We start from the raw sequence: 25862 nt of genomic DNA, 5'->3' as shown, positions 1-25862 counted from the left end.
CATCCTGTAACTCAGTGGTTTCTAAAGTGAAGTTTTATTTCTTTAAAGTCAATTCAGTGTTTCTGGGTAGGTACCAAGTCACCAAAAAAAAAGTAAATGAGCCCTTAATTGTTTAAGTGAAGATTGCGCGGGTAAATGAGTTTAGATACCCATTTGAAACGGATGGGTATAAATAAGTCCATTTATTTAAATTAGTTTTATAAAGCATGCCTGACTACATTTATGTAATTTTAGTTTTCTGGAGTAGCTTCAAAGTAGACAAACTCCAAATGATTTTTAACTACTTTAAAAGACTGCACAGTCTACAACTGTCATCCATCTCAACACAAACCATCTTTACGTTGCTGTGATCGGCTAAAAACAGCACCATAGATTAAAATATATACCGTCTCCAGTGAGATGATTTTGGCTCTATGTGAATGTGTCACATCTGAATAGTTATTGAACTGCTCCAGAAAAAAACTCAATGTTTAGCAGCAAGCATTACCTAAAACCAAGTTTATCAACTAGAGTGTAGTGTTGCCTCAGTGCTCCAGTCATCACCTCTATGAATGATTTTCCTTCAGTTATGTCCTCTGCTGTAGGAGACATGCACTGCTACCACACTACTCCTTTTAGCCTTGAGGAAATATCACATAAAGAAGTTTGCTGGTTCATGGTAAATGTATGATCCTTGTTCCACACTTCTTCAGACAAAGAGCACACACCAACACCACATCAGTTTCCTTATTCATTTCTTTATTGAACGATTGGCATCGTTTACGCATCCGCGATGGTGACTTCGACCTCTACACCGGGTTCGATGCTGATGGAGGTGATCTGCTTGACGATTTCAGATGGGCTGTGCAGATCGATCAGGCGCTTGTGGATCCTCATCTGGAAGCGATCCCAGGTTTTGGATCCTTCACCACAGGGAGTTTTCCTGGTAGTGATACGCAGAGTCTGGAAAGGGCAGAAAAAAATGATTTAGCTTGACCAAACCAAGAACACCACATCCAACTTATCCTACCAGGACTCTTGGCATGGCAGACACTATACGGTTAATGTCATGTCTATTCTCCATCAACATCTTTTACAGAGTGCATCGCATGAGCACGATGGGTTCCTGTCTGTCCTCAATGCACATAAGAGCAAAGCCACATTTTAAACCTTAAATCTAGCTCATGGACTACTGTACCTTGGTTGGCATGCGGACCGGTCCCTTCACCTTGAGGTTCTTCTCCTTAGCCCCACGGATCAAGTCTGCGCAGACTGAGGATCATAAAGAGACAAAATGTTTAAGACCACAAGCAACCAGCAGTTACTTCATGACACTTAAAAAGCTGTGGCTCAGAATAGCGTATATCCAGTCGTCACTGTTTATCAGATGGAAATTGTCCTCATTGCTCACATTCTATTCACAAGATGAACCACTTTGAGCATCGTTACCTTTCTCCAGAGATTTCACATTGCGGCTGGTGAGCGTGATGCGAATGCGGTGAATGGCGACCTCGGTCTCAACGGGTGCCTTGCCAGTGTCCTTGAAAGCCTGCAAGTTTGGAACCAACAGTCATCAACATGATATAAACTACTTCTCCTGGATTACACAGTAACACAACCCTCTCTGCTTACATCACCTGAAACACTGTTTACCGTTACGTCACATCAATATGATATAAATGTAGTCATTTAATACTATCCCTAAACTAAAGAAGCCCACTCTGCGATGCCGTTCAAAAAAAAATGATTTCAATTGTACGTTTCGAACTGAAAGTAAAGGATAGTAATCTCATTTATGGATTGAACGTCCGACACGCTGGAGTTTTCCGGGGAGCACTTGAACCCAGCACTAGCTGGATAGCTTGAGCTGAGTTAGCACGTGGAGCGGCTAGTGTTGAAATGAACCGGCTTCACAACAGAAAAGTGTCTCCACGTAATCTGTCAAATTTGCAATTTAAACGCCGTCAGCTGATGTTGGACAGCCGTCTATCTGCTCGATGATAGTTTTATAAATAGAGCAAATTACGGTGAAGTTATCGTTTTGGCGCATTGGCAAATGTGTCCCGTCTAACATCACTGTAAAGCATCCAAAGCTCACAAGTTTGTCTGATTTCACTTTAAGAACTACCTTACGTTACGCGACTACTGAAGACGCACTAGGAGCAAGAGACTATCTTAACGCTTCCCCTTCAAACAAAGGCTGTTAGTTCACTTTAAAGTATGCCGAATTATAAATAGTATCTATAGGACTTTATAAATATAAAGTGCATAAACTGAAAGGTTTATAACTTTGTAAATATGCATGGTATGATTTAAGAGTCCAGTTTGTGAATGCTTTCTGGCGGGACATTAACGTTAATTCACACGACATGAGCTGTGGGCGCTACCGTTAGCCAACAGACTCCGTCAGAGTAAAGCTATTAAATTACAAAATCACAACAGAATAAACTTCATTACATGAGTAACAGTTACATTCAAGCGACACGTACCATTTCAATTGTCCCTGACCGACTTATTCGGGAAAAATTCAAGCGAACAGCGGTGAGCCAGGAAGAGTAGCTACCAACGTGGTTAGCTGTTGAGAAAAAGAGAGCGAGCGAAGGCCCGTTTCCGGGTTATGTACCGCTCATCCGGGTCTCTAATACTTCTTCGTTGGTGTTTAGGCTACCTCAACAGCGTCATCTCGTGGCTACGCTGCTAATTGAAAACACGTTCACACAACACCGTAGACACCTGACAACAATGTAAACAAATACAATACATTTAACTATCAAAAAGATCTCATGGACATTGTATTTTTGCAGAGATGTATTCAATTTACTCAAATTTGATGGAAAAGACGTTCATATTGTTTGGTTATTATATTTATACTGGTAATTGTATGTATGACAAGTACACGCATGATAATGAATACCACTACTGGTACATCACACATCTGAAAATTAATACTATTAATACTATTCAGAAGTATGATGCCTGTGAAGAATACAGAGACATGTGACCACCGGGGGTAGTACTACCCGCTCCACCAGTACACACGATAACATACTATGACATCCGGCAAGTATTTAGAAAGAATAAAACAAATATATTAACATGAGTACAAAACGGAAACACAAATACAAACATGATGTAACCATAAAAAACAAGAATGATCACGATTAATATCCATATTATTGCAATAGAGTGAGGGTAGTGTGAGTTCCCGTATGTGACAACCAACTCGAGTGCAGAGAACACTCGTTTTATTTTGAAAGGTGAAAGCGGAAGTGCAGTGTCGTTCATGCTAGTCAGGTTCCTAAACAAGTAACGGGACCGGCCCGGTTGCCAAAAAGTTGTTTTGTCGAAACCCGTTAGGATGCTACGGATGTGTCCCGGTGGTAGAAGATGATTCCATTGTTGTAGTGTTTGAGAAGAACAATAGAAGTTCATTATTGGAGACTACGTTATATTTTGTGTGCGTCATGATTCTCACCCACAGGCCGCCGAGTGACAGAGGAACAGCTACTGACGATGAGACTTGACTGCAGCTGAATGGAGACGGACTGACTGTTAGTGAGGAGATGAATTTCGGCGTCCCCGCTAATTCGCTGCTGCTTTTCCGCGCCTGCGACGAGGGGGACTATGAAACCGCCCGGGGGATCCTGGAGCCCGGTGCCCCGAAGGAGTCGGGGCGGCAGAGCAGGCTGCGGTCAGAAGCGGGGTCCGAGTGCAACACCGCGGACATGTTGTCTCTGGTACCGGTGGACTCCACGGACGAGGAGGGGAACACCGCCTTGCAGTTTGCGTCGGCCAGTGGTCACGAGAACCTGGTCCGGTTTTTGTTACGAAAGGGGACCTCGGTGGACAGCCGCAACAACTACGGCTGGACCCCGCTGATGCAGGCTGCGAGGTGGGGCTCATGTTCTAAAGTATAAAGAGAATGCAAACTCCATTAAAACATCGTTATGTGACAGTACATGTCGGTGATGGTGATTATTTTAAGAGCATCATTGAGAGACTTTTATAAAAGTGCTTTACTCCTTTGTTTAGTCTTGCCAGTTACATGCACATTCTAGCATGGAGTTTGGTGGAGAAACCAGCTTCATGGGTTCATATTGATGTAGGTGTATTCATGTTTATTTAATTAAAATATGGTATAAGTGTCTTGAAACTTTGACAAATAACTTTTGAGAAATCATTAATTTGATGACAATCACTGGCTTGTGCTTTGGACATTCCACAATAATCCACAAAAGCATCTACTAACACTGATTGTGATGCGACCTCCACTCAGATGATCGACCACACAGGTGGGGAGGAAGGTCACAGCAAGGGTCTGGACTTCAACACCTGCCTGGGGCCTGTTTCTGTAGACTTTATTACATTAGGTATCAACTTTAGGAGGACTTCCCCAAAGGAATCATTAAGTGTGACATATCTTGGACACGCCCTCCCATCCCAAGTTGATTCAGCTCAGAGAAAAGGGCCATCGTCTGAGGAGCTTTCTTAAACTTAAGGCGCTACAGATCGTTACGTCACGCTCTCTATCTCATTCCCCCAGGTTTGGTCACCTGACCGTCGCCCACATCCTGTTGGAGAACGGGGCAGAGATCAACGGACGCAACAGGCTGGGTGCGAGTGTTCTTACTATGGCGGCCCGCGGGGGACACGCTCACGTAGTGAAGCTGCTCCTGGAGAGCGGGGCCTACGTCGACGACTACGATCACCTGGCTGTTGCTGCGGAGGGGGTGTCCAACGGCAACAACAACAACAGCTGCAGGTGTGGGCTCTTATTCTGTCAGGCTACCGCTGAAACACAGCTCAGTTCAGTTTACCTGTAGAGTGACACCTGTAGTCCAGCTGCTGTTCATCCTCTGAGCGGCTCTTTCTGTCTCCACAGCGCGGCTGGTTTCGGAGGTGGGGAAGGCTGTCCAGGAGCCGGCGGCAGAGAATTCATGGACATCATCGCCCTGATGGTGGCGTCTCAGCATGGCCACGAGGCCTCGGTGCGCCTGCTGCTAGAATGGGGCTCTGATGTCAACTTTTCCCAGAAGACCACTGGCTGGGGACCCCTCATGGTGGCCACCCTGGGTGGGAAGGTGGGTTCAACGGATCGATGGCTGGTCGGATAGATAGACGAGATGGACGGACAACACGTCATGTGTTGTCTTTTATAGCATGTGCCGCTTGAGCTGTGTTTACATCTTCATACATGTGACTTTGTTTAAAACACAGTTGCAGCACGGATGCTTGTGAAGTTGTAGCTGTCTTTGTTTTGAGTAACTGGAGCAGCTGACCGATGACGTGGTTGTGTTTTGAAGGTGGCTGTGACTCAGCAGCTGGTGGAGCGCGGCGCTGACCCAGACAGGGTTAATGTTCTGTCCAAGACGGCCTTTGAACTAGCCATGCAGTTGAAACAGAGAGACATCAAGGCCTACCTGGACTCCATCACCACCGTCCGACCCCAGACCGGTGAGGCAATCAGTGTGTGTGTGTGTGTGTGTGTGTGTGTGTGTGTTGCTGTCTTGAACTGCAGTTAACACGGATGTGAGAGCAGTGGTAGCTCTCAGAGTCTTTGGTGTCTGATCGCTCTCCTCACCAGTAGCTCAGTTTTCCTGTACAGAACATTTCATGTGACCTGAACTTCTGAAGTCAAACCTAAACCTCAAACCAGAGCTCAGTTGCGGTGACAACGTTTGATCAATGTGTTACGATAAATCCAGCTCATGCATGAATGATGAGCCAGTGATGTTCTATGTGGCCATTTTCTGGGCTGAAATACAGGCAAGTGTGTGATTTTTAAAATCATTTTAGCTGAACTTTTGGAAGCATTCAGTGTGTTCCAGTTACAGAAGACGTATTCTATTTACGTATCTGTAGTTTGACTTGTTTTTTTTTTTCTTGTTGTTGAAGTTCACTTTAATTTGTGTGAGTGTGAATCCAGCAGTGATAAGTATTTCTTTACATAAACCTCCTCCACCCCGGCATCAGCAGGTGACGCTGAGCTTCGTGGAGTATGGTGAAGTACTACTGCTGTTGTATGGTGAAGTACTGCTGTTGTTTCAGAGTACATCAGAACCTTCTCCTGTTCTCAGCGGCGCTCTTTTCTCCACAGACGATGAAAGGAGAAGACCGGACGTGTTCAGTGCCCTCAAGTTAGGTGAGTTCAACTGAATACTTTAAAGATGCAGCGAAACTACAAGTAAACTGCATTTAGGTTGTTAGATTAACAGGTGATGCAAAGAAACACAACAGAGTCGATCGATTTGCTTATTTATGTATGTGTGTGTGTGTGTGTGTGTGTGTGTGTGTGTGTGTGTGTGTGTTCTCAGGAAACTCCCAGCTAGTCAAGGAGATCTTGGAGGAGGATCCCACTCAGGTGAATTCATCCAATCAGGAGGGAGCGTCACCTCTCATGATCGCGGCAGTGAGCGGTCAGCTGGAAGTGGTGCAGCTGATGGTGGAGAAGAATGCCGACATAGACAAGCAAGATGCGGTCCATGGGTGGACCGCTTTGATGCAGGCCACCTATCACGGGTAAGGAGGACATGCTGGTGTAGCGTTGACATGCGCCGTGAACGTTGGCGCTGTCGTCGACCCTTTCTTTAGGTTTCTGTCTCCTTCTTTCAGTAATAAAGACATCGTCAAGTACCTGTTGAGTCAAGGGGCCGACGTCAACCTCCGAGCTAAGAATGGATACACGGCGTTTGATTTGGTGATGCTGCTGAACGACCCAGGTACCCGCACTACCGTCTCTTTGTTTTAAAGCCCTTTGGGAGAATGTGCTCAGGCTAAACGAACGACTCCTCCTTAATAAACTGTGATCAATAGCAGGATTAATAAAGTCAGGTTTACACCATTTGTGAAAATAGTGGAAATAACAACTCAAGGTCCACTTCCTAGCTTTCAACTGCATCTCATGGTCTTCTCAGCTGACAGTCTGGCTGATGTTTAATAATGTTTTCATAGTGTTCTTCAATAGTAAGTGATATCTTTGGCTTTTGGACTGTTGGTCCTTATTGTCAAAGGATATTGTGTTTGTGGAATGTTATGAGAGATGCCTGCTAACATCAGCTTTAAAGCTGAATGCATATTGAAGTGAAGTTATGTCTGAGTAAGTAGCTCTCGACACAGACCACGCGAGGTAGTTTCCACGATGTTTGTTCATCATTGTTTCATTTTCTACGCGTCTACTCTGGACTTTCACAGACACTGAGCTGGTGCGTCTGTTGGCGTCGGTGTGCATGCAAGTAGACAAGGACAAGTCGAAGCAGCGCAGCAGAGCCTCGCTGACCCGCTCCAAGAGCCGCCAGTCGCTCAACAACGTCCCGGTGCCGCCCGACGACAAGGGAGGCCTCAAGGTGAAGGAGAAGCCCTGTTCCTTTTTAATGTTCTGTTATGAACCCATATCGTGTTGTTTTGATCAATTATTATTATTAATAAAATAACTGGATGTCATAAATATTATAACTCTCCACCCCCCCCCGTCCAGTCCTGGTGGAGTCGGATGTCCAATCGGTTCCGACGGCTGAAGTTGACTCACACCCTGAGACACGGCCTCTCGTCCAACCGCCTGGCTCCATTTCCAGACGACGCTGAAACGTCATTGGACGCCACGATGAAGGCAAACAGGAAGCCGGCTGCCGGGTCTAATGGAGCACTGGCACCGGCTCCTGGCCCGGGGGGGAATGACATCAGCACCGCCTGGGCCGGCAAGAGCAACGATACCGGTGAGACTCAGCAATGACATTGTTTCATTGTCATTGTTGGAGCAATATTACTGCAGTCAGTGATACATGAGATCTGTAGATTAAAGGGGAACTCCTACCAGTCTGTGTACACATGTTTCAGGGGAGTGCTACTGCATGTGTGAGTGGGAAGTACCACTACCAAGCAATACCAGAGTATACTATTTAAGTACAAGTCCTACTGTACTTAAGTACAGCGCTTGAGTAAATGTACTTAGTTACTGTCCATACATGTGTGCATGTCGATCCTTGAATTTAGAAAGATGTAATGCATGAGAGTGTGTGATGAGGGAACGTGTCAATGTGACTGATGTTCCTTTTGCAGGTCTTTGCAGGACGAACTCAGAAAAGGAGGACTTCCTTATAACCACGATGGTAGGAGTGTTTGATGTGAACTAGCTTGTAATGACAGCTGTATTCACAAAGTATACGCTTGTTGTTGTTTGTAGTAGTCCGTATGTACTTCCGTGTCCTCCAGCTCAGAAGCGGTGCGCCCCTGACCCGGCTGCCCAATGACAAGCTGAAGGCGGTGATCCCTCCCTTCCTTCCTCCGTCCAACTTTGAACCGTGGAACTCGGACCGCTCGCGTCTCCTCGGGGAAGGAAAGAGCGAAGCGCCCCGCCTGCCCATGCCGCCCCAGAGGAAGCTGAACAGCAGTGGAAACTCCGACATCGTGAGTGTTTGAGGGCGAGAGGTGCGGTGCTGGTGAAACCCTTTCTGCATGTTCGTCATCATTCACAAGTCTTTTGCTGTTTTCTCTCCTTCTCTCTCCTCTGAATGTCAGACATCTATCAGTCGCGTGGTTAGCAGGTCTATTAAGTTTCCCAGCATCCCCAAGGGGCCCTCCTCCTCCTCTCCTTCAAACTCCGGTCACTACCACTCCCCCCACTCCTCAGGAGGCTCCAACGGAGTGGCAGGGATCAACCGGGACTCTCATAACCGTTCAGGTTCACGCAAAACCACAGACCGATACGAACATACACCGTCACAATGGGAATGCAAGCAAACCAAATTACCCGCTCTTGCCTCTTTCTTCCACCAGGGGGCAGTGCAGACAGCGTTCTCTCCCAGATAGCGGCCCAAAGGAAGAGAGCAGCAGGCCTGATGGACCCGAAGGCCCCGGCTCCAGAGAAGCAGCCCAGCCAGACTCAGAGTCCACCATCTCTGCCACCCTCAGCACCCGGCATGCCGCTTCCTGATATTAACCTTCCGGAGATCCACTCCCACCCCAGCCTGGTGGCTCCCGACGTCCACTCCAGAAGGGTCCGTGTTGTGCTTCCCTTTTTGTGGTTGCTGTGTAACACAGCCAACGTAAAGGTAGTGCCTCCTCTAACGTCAGTGAACTGGCGCTCCTCATTCTGTTTGTAGACGATGGAGTTGAAGAAGAGACCTCAGTCGGGGAATTCTTCCACATCCAAGAGCACGTCGCCCACTCTGACTCCGTCTCCTTCCCCGACGCCGAAGCCTCCCGCCGGGCCGGGAGACTCTCTGTCCTCAGCCTCTTCCCATCCTCGCTCCAAGAGCAGCGGGGGCTCCAGCAGCGGAACCATAACCGATGAAGGTGATGACGTGTTGATCTATTCACAAAGTGAAAACCTTCTTCCCTACACTACAGTGTTCACGAGCATCAAATCCACAATTATTGACTGTAGTAATTATTAATACAACGATTGGTGTTATTGTAATCGACACACATGAAATCATACAAACTAGATCTACTGGGCCGTGAGTGTCTTCACACAATGTGTTGCTGGTGTCTGTTTCAGATGAGCTGTCTGGTATATTGAAGAAACTGTCCCTCGAGAAATACCAGCCAATTTTTGAGGAGCAGGAGGTATTCCATCTTTTACGTCAAAAGGGAGTCCCCAAAACATCTTCCTTCAGACATATTGTCTGTCTTTTCAATTCACGAGTTCTCAATGTGATGGAAGCTGCTTTCCCATCACTGCATCACTGCATCGCTTGAGAGAATAGCACAGTTCTGTACTCGTATTAGAAAACACAATTGTATACGTTTAATTTAATATGTTTTATACGGTGTTTTCAATCGTGTTTCTCCTTTCTCTTCTTCTAGGTGGATATGGAGGCTTTCCTGACTCTCACCGATGGAGACCTGAGGGAGCTTGGCATTAAAACGGACGGACCCAGACAGCAGATCTTAGCGGCCATATCGGAGCTCAATGCTGGAAAGGTGCATGTGATTGAACATACGTTACGCATCTCTAAGGAACCTTCCACATGTGTGTATCCAGGGATCTCTCGGGGCTTAGGTTACATTTGTTTCCACTTCTAGTTGTCAACACTGTGGGCCAGCAGAGATAGGTAGAAGTGCTAAAGGGAGCTGCTTACATTTGGTACCAGAGGGACGAGATATGTGAAAGTCCAGCGAGAGCTATGTCCTCTTTGCCTGACAATGTTAACTGATTTATTGGGGCCATTGTCGGCTGTCATTAGGGCCGAGAGAGGCAGATCCTTCAAGAGACCATCCACAACTTCCAGTCGTCCTTTGGCAGCAGCGCCAGTAACCAGAGACAGCCAGGTGAACCACGCTGTGAGTGTCAAAACCTGAACAGGAACTTGAACTGGAGCACTATTAACACAAAGACAACATCATAATCTGTCTCTCTTTCTCTTTATCCATTTCTCTCTCTCTCTCTCTCTCTCTGTGTCTGTCTCTCTCTCTGTGTCTCTCTCCCTGTCCCTCTCCCTCTCTCCCCCTTTCTTTATCAGCACCAACGGGTTGGATGAGACACCAGGTTCGTTCCTCCAACAAAAGATAACCCAGCAGCCCTGACGCCAGCCAGGAAGTACACCAAAGGTACTTCAGATGAGAGTAATAATGCCGGTGAGCTCTAGCCACGGCACCAATAATAAGGAGTCTACTGGACGCCGGTGTTCCAGACCACTAGCGGCGATGCTGCAGCAAAACCACCAAATAGACCCTGATGACCTGCCTTTGTAGAACCCTCCAGGATCAAACGGCATTATAAGTGTTCCTCCCGTGGATCCTAAAGCAGGAGAGGGGTGACGGGGCCGGCTGAGTCCGGTGCCCTGCTGCAGTTTGACGAAGCGCGTGGCGTGAGAGGTTAGAGCGCAGAGGGTCTAAAAGACGAGGAGATCAAATACACAGCGCAGGGAGAGATTGTTATTATAGCCAAACTAATGTGAAGCATACAGCATGATGTATTGTAGAGATGCCACGGTAAGTCAGGAGAAAAGAGAGCGACAATAAAATGCAATAAAACAGGTATTATCCAGTGATACTGAGACTTCACAGCAGTAATGACCAAGAAGGAGCAGACGAGGAGAGAATATGAGAGAGAAAGGGACATTATACGAACGTGCCATCATGAATAAATAAACATCACAATGATTTTTTTATGTTTATGTACATTTGGGAGCATTTTATGAGCCGCATACATTCATATTTTCCATTGAGTCTGGCTCCGTGAATACAGTTGGTCTGATGGAGTGCTCTATCATTCCTAAATATGAGGTACTTTTGATCCATGTCTGTTATCCAAAAGCTTCAGACATCATATCCTGTTCACTGATGCACTGCGTCTGGCAGCGAAGGGAACATACTGTACGATGAATCAAATCAATGAAAAACATGAATAAAATCAAAACGAAAAATAAACTGAATACAAACTCTATTCATCGGTGCTCGGGTTTAATAGCTTTGCTTGTGTAAAATCTTTACTCAGACCAAATGAAAGCTGATCGTCCCTCCACAAGATGGCAGTGACCTTCCATTGGTGCGATACATGATCAGAGGTTCTTCTCCAGCTGGAATGAACTGTTCCGTGAAGTTTAGCTCTCTGATTCTGAGCTTTAGCAGTCACATTATAGCAACCTTAGATCAGCAGTAAAACTTCGCTTCTCCAGCCTCACCTGGTCTGGCAGGACCAGTAGCTTCAGGTGGTCTGTCGAGGTCCTAGACTCTAGGAGCTCAACATATGTTTCTTACAACTCAAAGACCCCCTCCAGATAAGTTTAAGACACTGACAACTACTCCACTTTCAAGCATAACTTGAGTCTTGAATGGTATTATTGTAAACTCTTTCTTCATTAAAAAATCCAGATATATAAATATGCAAATATACTACTGGACACATGATGTCGCCTACTGATACATCTCTCCTCTGTGTATCTGCATTGGAGGTTTGAAGTTGCGTACTGGACAGGGACGTGCGATCAGGGGAGGTCACCTGACATCATGAAAAGTAAAAAACAAATAATGATAAAATAAATATTAATATTTCTCTACTGATCTGTGCTATAAATGTAATTCCTGTATGATTCCAATCATTTCAATCATTGTTATAATCAGAATCTCTGAATCAGCGCATGTCCTGTTCAAACAGAGGAGACAGTGAGGTGAGGCAGTGACGAGCTGTTCCTCACCTCAGACTGAATCCTCACTAACGTGTCTTTTTCTTTCTCATTGTTTGTCACCACTGTAATATCTGTAGACTCTTTTATTAGATGTCCTTTCTTTACATAGAATAGGTAATGTATTTCACGTCTGTGTAGAACATGTTTAGTGTCGTTGATCTGACATTAAACTGCAGTGAAAAAACACAGAGAGGCAAACAGTACCTCTGCCTCACTGAAGGGGGCGAGCGAGAGCCCACGGGTCGGGTTGATGCTTGTTCTGTCGTTGCTCTTCTTCTACACTTTTCTTCTTCTTATATTTTGCTTTGACCGCAAACATGTAAGATTCAATATCTAAGCTTAAAAATGTCTCAACAAACAGAAATGTGACCAAATCAACAGCAATTCAACGTCGGACAGGTAAAGTAACCTTTTATGTGTTTGTTCTTCTCTTTATTCATCCGTGGTTGTTACAATCACGGATTCGCGGGCTCCGCTTCTGAAGCGCTCGTGTGTGTGTGTGTGTGTGTGTGTGTGAGTGAGTGAGAGAGAGATATGTAAAACAACCAGTAGTCAATGTGCAGGCTGCTAATTGAATGGTGATTTAAGCTGCTCTATTGGGTTCATATATTTATAAATCTGACGTATGTAGTGTCAGTGCCTCACCAGCCACGAACCTCACCGCACGTCACTGGTACTGGACCAAAAACTTTATGACGTCACATAATCACCATCGTAAGTACACATGTTAAACTTAATGTCGATGTCGAATAGGTTGTGATGGTAAATGTAGTCAATTGAAGCGATACATAAGAAGTGTCGTTTGGTCCCTTTAGTGTCGACACGTTCTGCAGTGATGCTCAAACATCCACTTTAATGAAATACGTGTTCATCATAACACACCATCGTCCACGTTCGCTGTAGTGTTTTGTTTCTTAAAGCTTCCGTTACCATGTGAGCGAGATCAGCTGAGAAATGTGTCGGTTTAAAATGACGAGTGGTTCAAATCACTTTCACCCAAAGTCCAGAAGCAGGCCGTCCCCAAAACACGACCAAACAGCACCACGCTGTCCCGCTGTTGAAACCCTGATTTATGAGCTGGATGGAGACCGGCCCGACAGGCAGGCGACGGGGTTCCTGTAGTTTAATGAAAAGCATCACTCAGTGTTCAGAGACTAGCAGAGAAAAGTCCATTTGGAATATATTAACGTCGCTGTGGCATGTGCGCAGCAAATGGAGTGACTCATTCAATTTCCTCCCAATTGATTTAATTCGCATACGGATTTGATTTGATTGAATACCATTTAATAAAGCTGTTTGTAGATGTCAGCACAGTAGTCATGCAGTAGTGCGGGGCACAGCGGACACGGGTCACTGGTGCGTTGTAGAGGTGAGGTAGAAGATGATTTCTGTGATGAATACATGAAGTTCTTTCACATTGACTTCTATTTTTCACTATCCACAGCCTGAGACACGATGTCTGCCTCATCGGCTGAACGTGTTCCCCTGTCTGTGGTAAAGCGGGCTGACTGAAGGAAAGCAGAGGTTAAGATCCACAGAAAACATACATTTTATGTTTTTCCTTATTTTTGTTCTTTTATTTTGAAAGTGCCAGCAGCTTCCCTATCACATCATCATCATTAGTTTTATGTGAGGACAGTCTGCACGACTGTCCTCATATAAAACTAATGATATGTGGTTATAAGACATATTATACTCAGGAGTTAGTCTTAATGAAAGAAATAATAACATTTATTATATTGTCAATACTGTCAAATATTAAGAAACATCTCACAAATGCAGAGATATTGACAAGTCAGTTGCTTTAGATGATTTACATAAAAACCGTCATTTCATCTGTTTTTAAAAGTACTGGAACAAATGAAATTATCCTCGTACAAAGTAGAATACAGAAACAAGCAAACTCCCAATCCATGTCACCTGTAGAAAGAACCACACGATGTTTAGATTGAGTACTAAACCTAGTGAGCGCGTGGAGAAATGTAAAAGAAGTGACTTGCTCTCTGCCAGCAGTGACACATTTTGCACAAGTTGCCAGATATAGACAGTTTCTAGGCGTTTGGGGTGGGGGGGTGGGGGGGGGGGGGGTCTTCTTTAAAAGCTTGGGTCCCATTACTATGAAATTCTCTTTGTGGCCATCGGCCTCTGGCTGTACAAGCCAGTGCGGTTTTTATATGTGCATCACCTAGGGCAATTGCTTTACTACACTCTGTGTGTGTGTGTGTGTGTGTGTGTGTGTGTGTGTGTGTGTGTGTGTGTGAGTGTGAGATGATTGGTCCCTCAGACTCTGTGATTTAGTGGTGAACAGGGATTTCAGGATTGAGGCCTCTGGAGCTCCGTTTAAACATTGTTAATCAACGTGAGAGTTCATCCAATAAGCAGCGGTCACAGGCCTCGTCTATTGTTTGTCCGAGCGAACAGTGGGCTGCCTGACTTCACATGAGCGGTCCACTGTCAACATTCATCCCTGCGAACTCATTTTGCTCCGAGTAACTCCCAGCATCCTAGGCGTCGCACGACCCCCCCCCCCCCCCCTCTGTTTCTGTGCACCTCACACACGCAGACAGAAAACAGATCCACAGAACCAGGGCGGAGCAGATTACGAAGAGCGGAGAAGCAACGCAGCCTCCCTCCATCTGACCCTTGTTCTGACCATGGAATGAACTTTGCAGAATCCAAATCCAAATGTCAACAAAAGATTATCCCCACAGAGTCCCGTAACACAGTCCTGCCTCTCAACCCGATTGACACGGCTCTTGATGCGCGGACTGACGCACATGTGACGCCAAAGCACGAGTTTGAAGTTCTTTTTTGTGGCTTTCGGCTCCACTGGGTGACGTTGCCTGGTTGGTGTTTCACCAGCAAAACACGTAAATGCTCAAAAACGCTGAAATGTAACTCCACACTCTTTGATGTTACCGTAAGCTCGAATGGAATGAAGCTAATATGATCAGGAAATGAATGGAGTCTTGATTTGTACCTGCATGACATACAACCTCATTACCATCCAGAGTGTGAATACATAATTTATGTTACTGAAGAGGAGTCTCACAGCAATTGTATTTGAAAGTGTCACGGTTTGTTTGTTGCTTGATTTGCTTCTAGGAGTGTGCACACAATGGTGCGTCACATTTGGCTTCCCGTTGGCACAAGTTCAGCTGAGAAGTTCTTTGAGCTCCACGCCTTTCAGCCCGTTCGGTGTCAGAATGTCACAGCTGCGTCACCGCCGGATCATTCACGAGATCTACTCCGACACCCGAGATGCTTCCCGGACGATAAGTCGTGCATTTCTACACTTTTATGGTAGTTCTATTTTGTCAAATGATTTGGGGCATCTCAGGCATTTCAAGTCAAGTGACTAATTTCAATTTCATGGCCTCATGAGATCAAAGCAGATCCACTCCTTGTCCCCAAAAAGCCTTCCATCCGTTCAAATGTGGTATTAAACACTTTGAGGTCAGTGTGTGATTGTTTAGTCCAGCATTAGTGAAAGTGAATGGATTCAAAGAGTTGAAACTGCACTAATGTTTTTGCATGATGGAATACGCGTGTGTGTGTGTGTGTGTGTGTGTGTGTGTGTGTGTGTGTGTGTGTGTGTGTGTGTGTGTGTGTGTGTGTGTGTGTGTGTGTGTGCATGGATATCTGCACAGTAAGGGTCAGAACATGCGTCCTGTTTAACCTAACAGGACCTCTTGAGCTGGTCATGTCCATTAACAATTATCTGCTGTCATGGATTAAACTCTGGCTCCACAAATCCTGACAACACCGTTCCAGCTTTGGGACAGCAGTTGTCAGACCGTGAACTCTTCCTCCTGCGCTCAGTTCGGGGTCTTCCGTGGCTGAGGTCGTCACCTTTGTTGGCCCCTCCCGCTGGAACAAATGAACAAAACTTAGAGCGACAAATTCCACCATATTTTGTCAGATAGTCTTCTCACAAGAGTACAACCGCCTATTTCAAACTTATTTCCACTAATTAGAATTGTCAGCTGGGCTGTGTGTTAATTACGCTTTGAGTTGTCTTTCCGATATCGACCGTCCCATCAATTATGGATGTCCATTACGATCAGACTTGTCATGTCACAGCTCTGCATGTCTCCTGGAGTCCCACGGTGATGCTAATGCAGACATCTTAATCAATGAAAGATACACTACTGCAGCTGGCAGATGGCTTTCAGTAAGTCCTATTTGTCTCTGTGGTCATTGTTCTGAAATGTGTATTAAACCACACACACACACGCACACATACATGCGTTCACTCACACACACACACACACACACACACACACACACACACACACACACACACACACACACACACACTGTCGCGTGCAGAGGTCTGTCCCAGCAGCATCAACAGAGCTTTAAGCCTGAGCTAATCTGGAAGGCAGCTTGGATAGTGTTGGATAGTGGATTTGCATTGATACTAAAGCTCCCTGTAGCTTCAATGGCAGCCACTGAGAGTGGTAATAGGACCTTAGGACCTCTTCAGATCCCCAGTTCCACCTGTCACAACAAATAAAACATCACCCCTGATGGCTACATGGATAATTTACCTCTCACCATGTGACTTTAGACTGTCCTGCTATCTTTGAATATATACATTTTACAGATATATGCTGAATGTGATTTGTCAAATTAAGGAAAACGTTTTTTATTCATCCAGGCGTTGCATCTTAACGTATAGTCTGTAAAATTGCAATGCTAGATATGATCAGAATTGAATTTAATGCAAGATCAAGTTTACCTTTGACCATTCAGTCCTAATGCAGCCCTTCTAGATATTACTGTCAGTAGTATTATTAGTATTAGTTACTCTTATTGTTTGTTTGTCAGGCAACAACTCAATCAGCAGAAGAATAAATGTATGTGAACAGTCCCCCCCTCCCCCCGCCTCCCTATACTCGTATGTGTGATCACATGTGGCACAACACCACCACGGGGATCCTCCTCTATGTCATCTTTATTTAAAGACTAAACGTGTATCTCAGTGAGAAGCTTGCATGATTTACTCCACATAAATACACAAAAAGCAGCGTGTGCTCCAGCGGTGTATGACTTTGTACACTAGGGTGCAGCACAGTAGACGGACACACAAACTACATGCTGCAATCATTCTGACTATCCCTGCTTTTGTTTCTGTCAGTGACAACACATGACATAAGACAGTGGCATATACTTTATTTGGGTAAAGTGTTACAAGCAACCATGAAAACAAAAATCAACATTTAATACAAATAATTCCTTTACAGACTGAAACTCAGTTGTGATGGTTGCTCATTTCTCTCCTCTAAATGCAGCTGGTTTTACACGTCAGGCATCCTTTAATTACAACACCACACGTGTGGTCATGTGACCACGTGAAGGGAATCCTGCCATGGCGTGACAAGAGCTTCTTCTAGGACACCAGAGATTTAGAAATATTAAGCCCACAAGCCTCCCTCGTGGCCCGTGTCTTTTGGACTGACTCATCGTTTTATAGATCAATTAATAATTAAATCCCGAATCCAAAACGGACATACATTGATCCGCTGTGAAGACGAGCAGATTGTAGGAGCACTTCCGGTAATAATAAAGCCGTACATACAGATATACATCGTGAGACGTTACAGTCATTTCTATCTGGCCCAGCGACACTCAAAATTACATAATAATGCACGCGATCAGTCCTTTCACGCGCAAAGTGGTAGCTGAGACTCTACAGGTGAACCCCACTACACTGTCACATCCGTGACACAGTAATGCTTTTCTTTTGAAGGTGTAGTCATCTTATTTCCGGTGTAAACCTGACGCAGCTGCCAAATCAATCCCGGAGAGCCTTGACCCTGAAAGCTACGTCCTCTGAATTCATTATTCGTTAAAAGAAGACCAGTCCCATCCAACGTAGTGTTATAGTCAAGTAAAAAAATGTGTGTTTGTCTTTAATGGGCCGCTGTAGCAAAACCCTCCGGTCCGTAACCGCCGTCTATCCCCGGTTAGCTTCCGCGTGAATCTGAAGATTCGCGCTTCTGCCGCTGCCCCTCGCGTGTGATCCCTCCCCTCGCGCTGCTCTGGAGATGTGTGTGCGCTGCGCGCGGCTACAGGCTCGGGTCGGGTTGGACCGCTGCTGCTTTCACGTGCTCCTCGTAAATATGCAAACTGTACACGCATTAACACGTATTTAAGTCGAAAATAAACACAATTTAATACAGAGAGCAAAGTGGTATTGTCGGTGGCGTTTTAAAATGATTTTAGTAGCCTAAACCAAATAATTTGTGGCCACAGAATAAAGAGAAAATACTTGTAGCCACTACTTCTTAATGTTGCATAGGACGCTAACCTTCTTACTAAAGTATGCACAGATGAATAGCCACCGTGAGAACAAAAATAGTCATTCAGGTTTTATATATTATATATTATATATATGTATATATAAAAGCGATTGCCACAAATATAGGAGGCCATATAAAGATTGAAAGCTCGTACTTCACATATGCAGACAGTCCCTGAAAGCGGCGCAGGCTAAGCCTCGCGTGTGTATGTGCGCGCACGTATGTGTGTGTGTTCTCGCGCTCTGTTTGTGAGGCACAGAGTTGCGTGCGAAGAGCTCGACATGTCATTCAGAGGAATCCGCCACCTGAAACGCGAGGAAGTGAAGGCGACTCAATTGGGTATAAAGCATCAGCCAACATCTGCCCCGAGCAGTGCAAAGCTGATGAAAACATCAGCTCGGAGCTCACACAGGACCTCTCCGACTCATTTCATTTCTCTTGGATTTATCATTTGGCGTTACCGAGTCGGTGCACCCAGGGAGACGCGTCTCCTCTTTTCTGCACTTTAAGTGAATGTGACTCCCCAGCCATCACTATACTGGAATTAACCGATATCCCGAGGGATTTGGGGTCAGTGCTTTTATTCTTGCACGTCTCTTGCATGATTTTACTTTCCTTCAAAGCGTTTTTATTTTACTCTTTATTTTTAAGGATCTGACTTTGCTAAATATTGATTGCACGAGTTGCACCGGTGTGTTGTAGTTAACTATAAAGCAATTGTTAGTGCGCTATTAACCGTTCATCTGCTACAAATATTGCGGCGCTAATTAACACATTTAGGTTTTACAGCTTAAATTGATTTAATATGCTTTATTTGTATGCATGCCGGGATTCACTGCATTTCCCTTAATTCTAACTGTGTCACCTGTTAAGTTAAGTTAACGTCCTCTCTGTCTCCTCCGCAGCGCACCTGTTACCTCCACGGAGCGCGAGATCATGATACCTCCGGGAGACTGCATGTACGCGGGCAGAAAGAGGAGGAAGCCCGTCCAGAAACAGTTAAGGAGCAAGCTCGAATATTGTGACAATAACATTTTGTTGGTGCACTTTCCTGCTAACGTGCAGGGTGGCGTCACTCTTATGATTCGGAAGTTACAGAGCAGCAACACCACGGAGGTGTACATGTATTTTCAGCTTCAGCTGCTGTTGGTATTTTTTTATATCGTTGTAGCGCGGAATGACATGTATTAATCACATAACTAGCAGACTAGCGATCATAGCACGCATAATATTAATAATAAAGCACTTATTACACCGTGGTCATTTAATTATAAGCCTCTTATACTCATATAGCTTAATATTCCAAGTCTATAAGTATTTGCGTCCGTTTTGAATCCTAATTATTGTGAGTGGAGTAAGATTCATAATATATAGTGTTTTCTTTCTTGCTTTAAATGCAGCGTGTCTGTTACCCACAGGCAGAGGAGTCAATCGTGTGCTTTAGGTGTCCTGGCTTTTTAAATGCAGAGGACAGTAGTTTTTGGGCCATCTTGTCAGCTGATGTCATGAATAGTGAGTAGGTTATATAAGTTTTAGAGGAGGGAAGTGGTAATTTAACAAGGCCTGTGGCATTTATAAAGTTTTCATGTTTTGCTCTGCCTCTGCTGCTGATTTGAGAGGAAGTCTTTGCCACATCAAATCAATACTGTTTGTGCACTGGACAGAACTACACTTGAATGTGTAGTCTGCTAGTCATGCCACAAGGTATTTTAGGACTTTGTTTAATATTGAAATAATAAGGCTGTTTTGGTTCTTTTAGTTCCTCATGAATATTGTAGAACTCACAAGTGAGCAGTGAAGTAAACTTAAGTTTGGTTGAATAACACGATCAAAACGGCACATTCTCGTGTTCTTCTGTATAGATTCCGATAGGACCTCGTGGAGGGTGTGTGATTTTTATATTCATCCGCCAGAATGAAACAGAGTCCAGGCATTCATGTAACATTACTCCGTCCGTCTGATCAGAAACTGTCAGCTGACCATTACATACGCGGATCGTGTGAAGCTCGGCTCGTAGCGCCGCGGCACCCCATCCTAGAACACACAAATAACTCTGTGCCTAAGGAGCATTTCATGCGCTGTGCGGCACCGAGAGGAATAGTGCAATAAGTCCAAAACCTTTAACATCAGGAGTTGATTTGAAGAGTGGAAGAGCCACAGTGGATTTAGGTAAATACAGATATATTACTATAAAGTAGACCCACAGGATTTATGTCAGCGTGGAGAGATAGAGAAACACAACTCATTTGTAAGGAAACACATTTTACTGCCAAATTAAGACACTTGTCATTTGAGTAAACACAAATCATTGTGGACTGATTCTAAAGGAAATACAGTTAAGAGACAGACGTGTGCAGACTAGTGTGGTTCATTTGATCATATGGCTCTACTTGCTGTGCAGTGATTATACGGAGGAAGGAATATTAAACAGTAAATGCCAGAAAGCATTTCTTAAAAATACATTCATTCCAATGCTCCCTTTAATGGTTTGGTGCCCTGTTTTTCACGAGTCAGGCATCGCTCCACTTGTTTTTGTTTGTGTAAAGATTTTCAAGTTTGTCCCAACGTGATTTAGTGGAAGCTGTTGTTATTTTTCAGCGTGACGTTTGGTTGGTTTCGGGTCCGTCCCCACACGAGTCCCCGATGCCCATTTAACCCCGTCTCCCTCTCTCCCCTCTGTCCGTCTCACCATCAGGAAGCCGTCCTCTGCCAATGAGAAAACCAACCCGTCCAAGCGGCACAGAGACAGGCTGAACGCCGAGCTGGACCGGCTGGCCAGCCTGCTGCCGTTCCCCCCGGACGTCATCTCCAAGCTGGACAAGCTGTCCGTGCTGCGCCTTGCGGTCTCCTACCTCCGCGTCAAGAGCTGCTTCCAAGGTAAAGGAGGTTGAAAAACGACGTTTGTGCAGCGGCAGGTGGAGGGGCCGGGGTGTGTGGTTCTCGTGTGTCTGTCTCTGGGTTCAGAGGGAGTTGTGATTGGATTCACGGGGTTAATAATGTCATATTTGCATATTGGCATATGGGTCAATGTTGTTCACCTCTGATACATTTTTATTATACAACTGACCCACAAACAAATGATACATAAACATCTATACTGTTAGAAAATTATTATTATTATTATTATTATTATTATTATATAATACTATCCTGGTTTCAGTGGAAAATAAATATAAATACTATTTTTGTAAAATTATGGAAAATGTCACTTTAAAGATATTCTGTATCATTTAATAAATATTGCCTTATAAAGATTAAAAAAATATATTCCTTAACCCCAAACCATATTAGTGAAACACGTGTGCTGAGTGGGGAAGAAGCCCCTCGGCCTCTGCATTAGGAGCTGTTCTGTTCTGCGTTGTCTTTTAGGAAACACGTCATGTCATGCGTTAACAGACAGAGAACGCGTCTCTTGTGTTGTCTCATCCTCCCGTGCTGACGTAGCGAGGATGATTTCTGATGATTTGAGGAAGGCAGCGTCTCCATAGATGCATCGTTTTCCCCAAATCCCCGTCAACCCTTCGTGTGTGTTGTCGCAGCATGTAATTAAACGGTATATTGAGACACACTCTCGTTTCCCCACCCTCCACCGAATGCCTCCCGTCCTCTCCTCGTGTCGCTCCACAATCCACTTCAAATATTCATGGGCCGCTTCAGAACGCATTCCGTTGCCGGTGGCCTCGGCGACTGCCATATCAACTCAGAGGCTGCTGCCACAGCTGGATGCGACAGCTCTAAGACAAGGGGTAGCCTTTTATACATAAAGAGCAAAGAATAAGCATCGTCCCTCTGTATTGAAAGGGAAAATGCTCGTGACAAAGTAGACGGAGGATGAAGGGAAGCGTAGGGCAGAGGAGAGGAGGCAGCATAGAGAGGTCCTGTCAGGCTCACTGTGTTCCTGGTCCTGGTCCGGAATGAAAGTCCTCATGGGAAGGGCTTTGTACAGTTCTGACCAGCTGAAAGTTTTTCAGCCATCACCTCTTCGACACATGCGGCTCTCCTCTTTCACCTTCTGCTCCTCTGATCCTTGCGGCGCCCTTAATCTCCATCATCTGCTGCCTTGGTTTGGCATGGCACCCAACAACTGGCATCCTGTTGGCCAGAGTCATGTAACTTTACACACACACACACACACACACACAGTTACTTGTTTTACCCCGAATGCTCATGTAGCTTAGCCATCACGCAAAGTTTCAGTACAGGTGCTAATTGGACTTATCAAGGGTGCCTTTCCCGGATAAGAGATCACGCAGAGATAAAGACCACAACCGCAGGAGCGCGCGAGAGAGAACGGAGGCGGTTCAGTCACGTGTGTGGAAAGTGTTGAAAGGTGTGTTGTGAATGAGTCGTGTGCGTATTTGCCTGCTAATAGCTTTCTGTGCTCATCTTCCGAAGCGGTGACGGCACCAGCATTTGTGGCGAAGGCGGCATTTATCAGGAATTATTTATATTCCGAACTCTGTGAACATGCATTAGAGCAAAAGCCTCTGTTTGTTTGCTCCAACACTGCTGGGTGCCTTGTTATCAGCGGCAGTAGTGAGCAGCTTAGCTGGCTTTTAATGCTGCACTAATGAGATTAATCAGAGTGGAACACGATGGCTTTGGTTCTGTATGCAGCTCTGCCCTCCCTCTCTCACTGGACTCTCAGAGCCGCAGCTTTGTCCGCTGATATTTCAACATGGAGCGTGGCCAGAGCTCCTCCAGATGAATCTAAGATGAGCAACAAGTACATATCCACATCCTTCCTGTGGCTTGGAACAACAGCCATAACCTCTTTATTCCCCTTCTCTTTCAAACACTGAGTCACTCACTGAAAACACGCGGTGAAACCGCCTTGAGTTTTGTTTGCATTGACAAACTCTTTCATAGAGGAGGAATGAAGATTCTCCTGCTCACACTGATGCAGTTCTCCTTTCTGTCCACCGGGGGGACTGTGGGAAGCTGCTACCCAGTCATCGCTGATGTTTGGTTCAGTTAGTGGTGATCGAGTGGCTGCATGTCGGGACGGTGTCATTTGTTCTTCTCATTTTAAAACATAGATTCACTGACTTGATCGACTGCATTGTGAGACGGTTGAAGGTTTACAGACAGAGGAGAAGAAGAGAGTCGTGTGGCAGGTGGTTTCAGGAGCACACTGAGATTCTACCGGTCGTCTCTGTTGCGTGACTGCTCAAGGGTGGAGCAAAGTGAACAGTATGTACCTATGCACTTCATGCAAATACACCTCCAGGCTGTGTGTGTGTGTGTGTGTGTGTGTGTGTGTGTGTGTGTGTGTGTGTGTGAGTAAATAAACAGCGACAGCAGACAGAGAATCACTTCATCCAGTTTCCCTTATTCATCATATTCCATGAGATTCAGCTGCGATGTGCTTACGGGCACAATGAGATACGGGACCTGAGACGAACTCCCTGTGCTATTTCTATTTCATGCACTTTCACATTGATTAATAAAATGTAATTTCCCTTTTTATTTTTGAATGGAATTTTGTTTATTCTGCCTGCAGGGCGCAAATGTCCACTCGTAAAATACCCGTGTCACGAGGATGTGTGACGGATATATTTGGCTATAAAAAGATATTTATATTCCACAACTCTAGGGTTCAGCTTCAAACGGTCATACACTTTAACATTAAAGCTGACTTTTAATGGACAGCCTGGACAAACATTCGTCCATTATTAGTGTATAGTGATGCAGCTGCCTCAGTTATCCCCAGTTGAAGAAGTGGGCCACAAGTCCAGGGGCCCCTTCAAACAAATAAATCATTTTAAAGAATCCAAATCATCAGTTCATAGCCTACGGGCTTTGTCCCATGTTTTTTTGTTTAATTTTCATTTTAGGTCAGGGAATCTTTATTCTCAGCATTTCTAGGCAGATGCCCAAGCGAGTAGGATCGTGTGTGTGTGTGTGTGTGTGTGTGTGTGTGTGTGTGTGTGTGTGTGTGTGTGTGTGTGTGTGTGTGTGTGTGTGTGTGTGTGTGTGTGTGTGTTGACAGTCAGCAGGCTGCAGTTCCCTTCTCTTCCATGTTCGGTCTCTGTAATTGCTGAGTTTGTTAAATATTTACCCTAAGGATTATCTATCCCTCCTCCTTTGTCTTTAATTCTCCTCCACTCTGTTTGGCTCCTTTTTTTTCCCTCATTATTTTAATTTTGCTTTGTTTTGAATATTTATTCAGGTTGCGGCCGTACTTTCAGAAGGGATCAGGTAACTAAAGGCAAAATCTTTCCTTTTTAATTAATTTGTATTACTGTTATGACTTTTTTTTTATTTCAGTGGCATAAAAACAATCATGAGTTTGTCAAAGAAGTGCACCTTTACTCCTTCCGTCCCTCTCTTTTCCTGTGTGCACTAATATGAAGTGAAAGTGACTCTAACAGAGAGAGCAGAAGTCAACGGGGCTTGTGATGAGAATCAGATGGGAGGACCTGGAGACCACATAATAAAGGACAGGCCCTCTTCCCTAACGTTCAGCCTAGTGTGTTGCACTGCTCTAGGCTTGAGATCAGCTAATGTAACCCATGCCAATGCATTAATGTTAGCTGCTGGCATGATATGCATCTCATGAGATCTAACGCGATGTTGGCGCTCCTGTCGTAGGTTGTGTGTGTGTGTGTGTGTGTGTGTGTGTGTGTGTGTGTGTAATGTGGTCACAGACACACTCCCCGTGTCTCTGATAACGCAGAGCACTTTCAAACAAGAAATCTTTGAGGAAAAGCAGATTGTGAAGCATGTAAGCTTGTGACCAAGACGATCAGAGGTTCATATCCCCGGAATGGCCGGAACGGTTTCCGCTGTTTGTTTTCGGAGCAGAGCGCGGCTTCACGTTGACGTGGAACCCCGGACAATGTGTTAGACGTGTGAACGTGGCGGTTGTTGTGACTGTGTGCGATGAAGTGTGATAGACTTTTATTTTGACTCCGTCTGTCACCATCCGAGCTCTTGACCCTCGTGGTACTGATATCTGATAGCAGCAATCACTGTGTGGCCTTCCTTTGCTGTATTTCCTGTACTGTAGCTAAAATCCATCCTATGCATCCACTGCAAAATAATACATGAACCCAAATCATTCCACAACAGACTCAAATATCCACTGTTTTTCCCTTCATTTATACTCTCTCCTGCATGTTTATTTTTGTATTTTTTAAATCTCACAGTAGACCTACACACTGACCTCAGTGACACACACAACCTGTTAAACAGTCGGTTTGACTCCAGGGCTGCTCCTCTGCTTTCAGTCAATGATCCGCCCTGAAAACCATTACTGTCTTGCACTACATCACAACAACCCCTGAAGTTACCACCAAAACAATTTCATGCCCAAATATAAATGCCTGTGGTGTAAATGTATCCACATCACAGCAAGGTGTATTTATAAGTGTGTGTGTGTGTGTGTGTGTGTGTGTGTGTGTGTGTCTGGAAGCCCACGCAATTAAAGCCCCACCTTCCCTCA

General features: G+C 45.0%; 3 protein-coding genes and 1 non-coding gene across 8 annotated transcripts in view; 2 read left to right on the top strand and 2 right to left on the bottom strand.

Moving 5' to 3' along the window:
- Positions 1-717: 717 nt before the first annotated feature.
- rps20 (ribosomal protein S20) lies at positions 718-2578 on the bottom strand. The gene is made up of 4 exons (XM_068710062.1): positions 2469-2578; positions 1429-1528; positions 1178-1251; positions 718-942 (listed from the first exon to the last, which is right to left on the bottom strand). The coding sequence occupies exons 1-4, from the start codon at positions 2469-2471 to the stop codon at positions 760-762; spliced, it is 360 nt and encodes a 119-aa protein (XP_068566163.1). The 5' UTR covers positions 2472-2578; the 3' UTR covers positions 718-759.
- On the bottom strand, positions 1321-1389 carry LOC137872115 (small nucleolar RNA U54). The gene has a single exon (XR_011102855.1). It is a non-coding gene; the product is annotated as a small nucleolar RNA U54 (small nucleolar RNA).
- Positions 2579-3266: 688 nt separating the features above from the next.
- LOC137871939 (ankyrin repeat and SAM domain-containing protein 6-like) lies at positions 3267-11349 on the top strand. Of its 2 annotated transcripts, none has more exons than XM_068710061.1 (18): positions 3267-3871; positions 4523-4741; positions 4862-5060; positions 5283-5433; positions 6077-6121; positions 6294-6498; positions 6592-6698; positions 7171-7322; positions 7454-7691; positions 8035-8084; positions 8188-8382; positions 8494-8656; positions 8752-8972; positions 9078-9270; positions 9476-9543; positions 9784-9900; positions 10164-10248; positions 10440-11349. In XM_068710061.1, exons 1-18 carry the CDS (start codon positions 3543-3545, stop codon positions 10487-10489), a joined length of 2787 nt encoding a protein of 928 aa, XP_068566162.1. In that variant the 5' UTR covers positions 3267-3542; the 3' UTR covers positions 10490-11349. The 2 variants fall into 2 exon arrangements, with proteins under 2 accessions (XP_068566162.1, XP_068566161.1); XM_068710060.1 differs by having other exon boundaries at positions 10164-10260.
- Positions 11350-12416: 1067 nt separating this feature from the next.
- LOC137871938 (uncharacterized) overlaps positions 12417-25862 on the top strand; it is a 63582-nt gene continuing 50136 nt past the window's right edge. The window contains exons 1-4 of one of the 4 annotated variants that reach the window (XM_068710056.1): positions 12417-12506; positions 15213-15410; positions 19321-19413; positions 21111-21292. In XM_068710056.1, coding sequence (XP_068566157.1) covers positions 15226-15410; positions 19321-19413; positions 21111-21292 — 460 coding nt within the window. In that variant the 5' untranslated portion in view covers positions 12417-12506; positions 15213-15225. Of the gene's footprint in view, positions 12507-13539; positions 13632-15212; positions 15411-18563; positions 18986-19320; positions 19414-21110; positions 21293-25862 lie in introns of those variants that run through there. The other 3 variants (XM_068710057.1, XM_068710059.1, XM_068710058.1) reach the window with 3 other exon arrangements.

This window comes from Cebidichthys violaceus, unplaced genomic scaffold (genome assembly GCF_023349555.1).
Source record: "Cebidichthys violaceus isolate CVI_PGR_0920_01 unplaced genomic scaffold, fCebVio1.0.p SCAF_15, whole genome shotgun sequence".
In the NCBI taxonomy this organism is placed as follows: domain Eukaryota; kingdom Metazoa; phylum Chordata; class Actinopteri; order Perciformes; family Stichaeidae; genus Cebidichthys; species Cebidichthys violaceus.
Note: the sequence above shows the minus strand (reverse complement) of the source record. Positions and strands in the feature narration are given on the sequence as shown.

Coding starts and splice junctions, on each gene's coding strand:
- LOC137871939 (XM_068710060.1), top strand. CDS start 3,543: ATGAATTTCGGCGTCCCCGCTAATTCGCTGCTGCTTTTCCGCGCCTGC. Junction 9,901..10,163: donor CGGAGCTCAATGCTGGAAAG/GTGCATGTGATT, acceptor GGCTGTCATTAG/GGCCGAGAGAGGCAGATCCT. Junction 10,261..10,439: donor ACAGCCAGGTGAACCACGCT/GTGAGTGTCAAA, acceptor TTTCTTTATCAG/CACCAACGGGTTGGATGAGA.
- rps20 (XM_068710062.1), bottom strand. Junction 1,252..1,428: donor TGTGAAATCTCTGGAGAAAG/GTAACGATGCTC, acceptor TATGATCCTCAG/TCTGCGCAGACTTGATCCGT. Junction 943..1,177: donor CGGTCCGCATGCCAACCAAG/GTACAGTAGTCC, acceptor TGCCCTTTCCAG/ACTCTGCGTATCACTACCAG.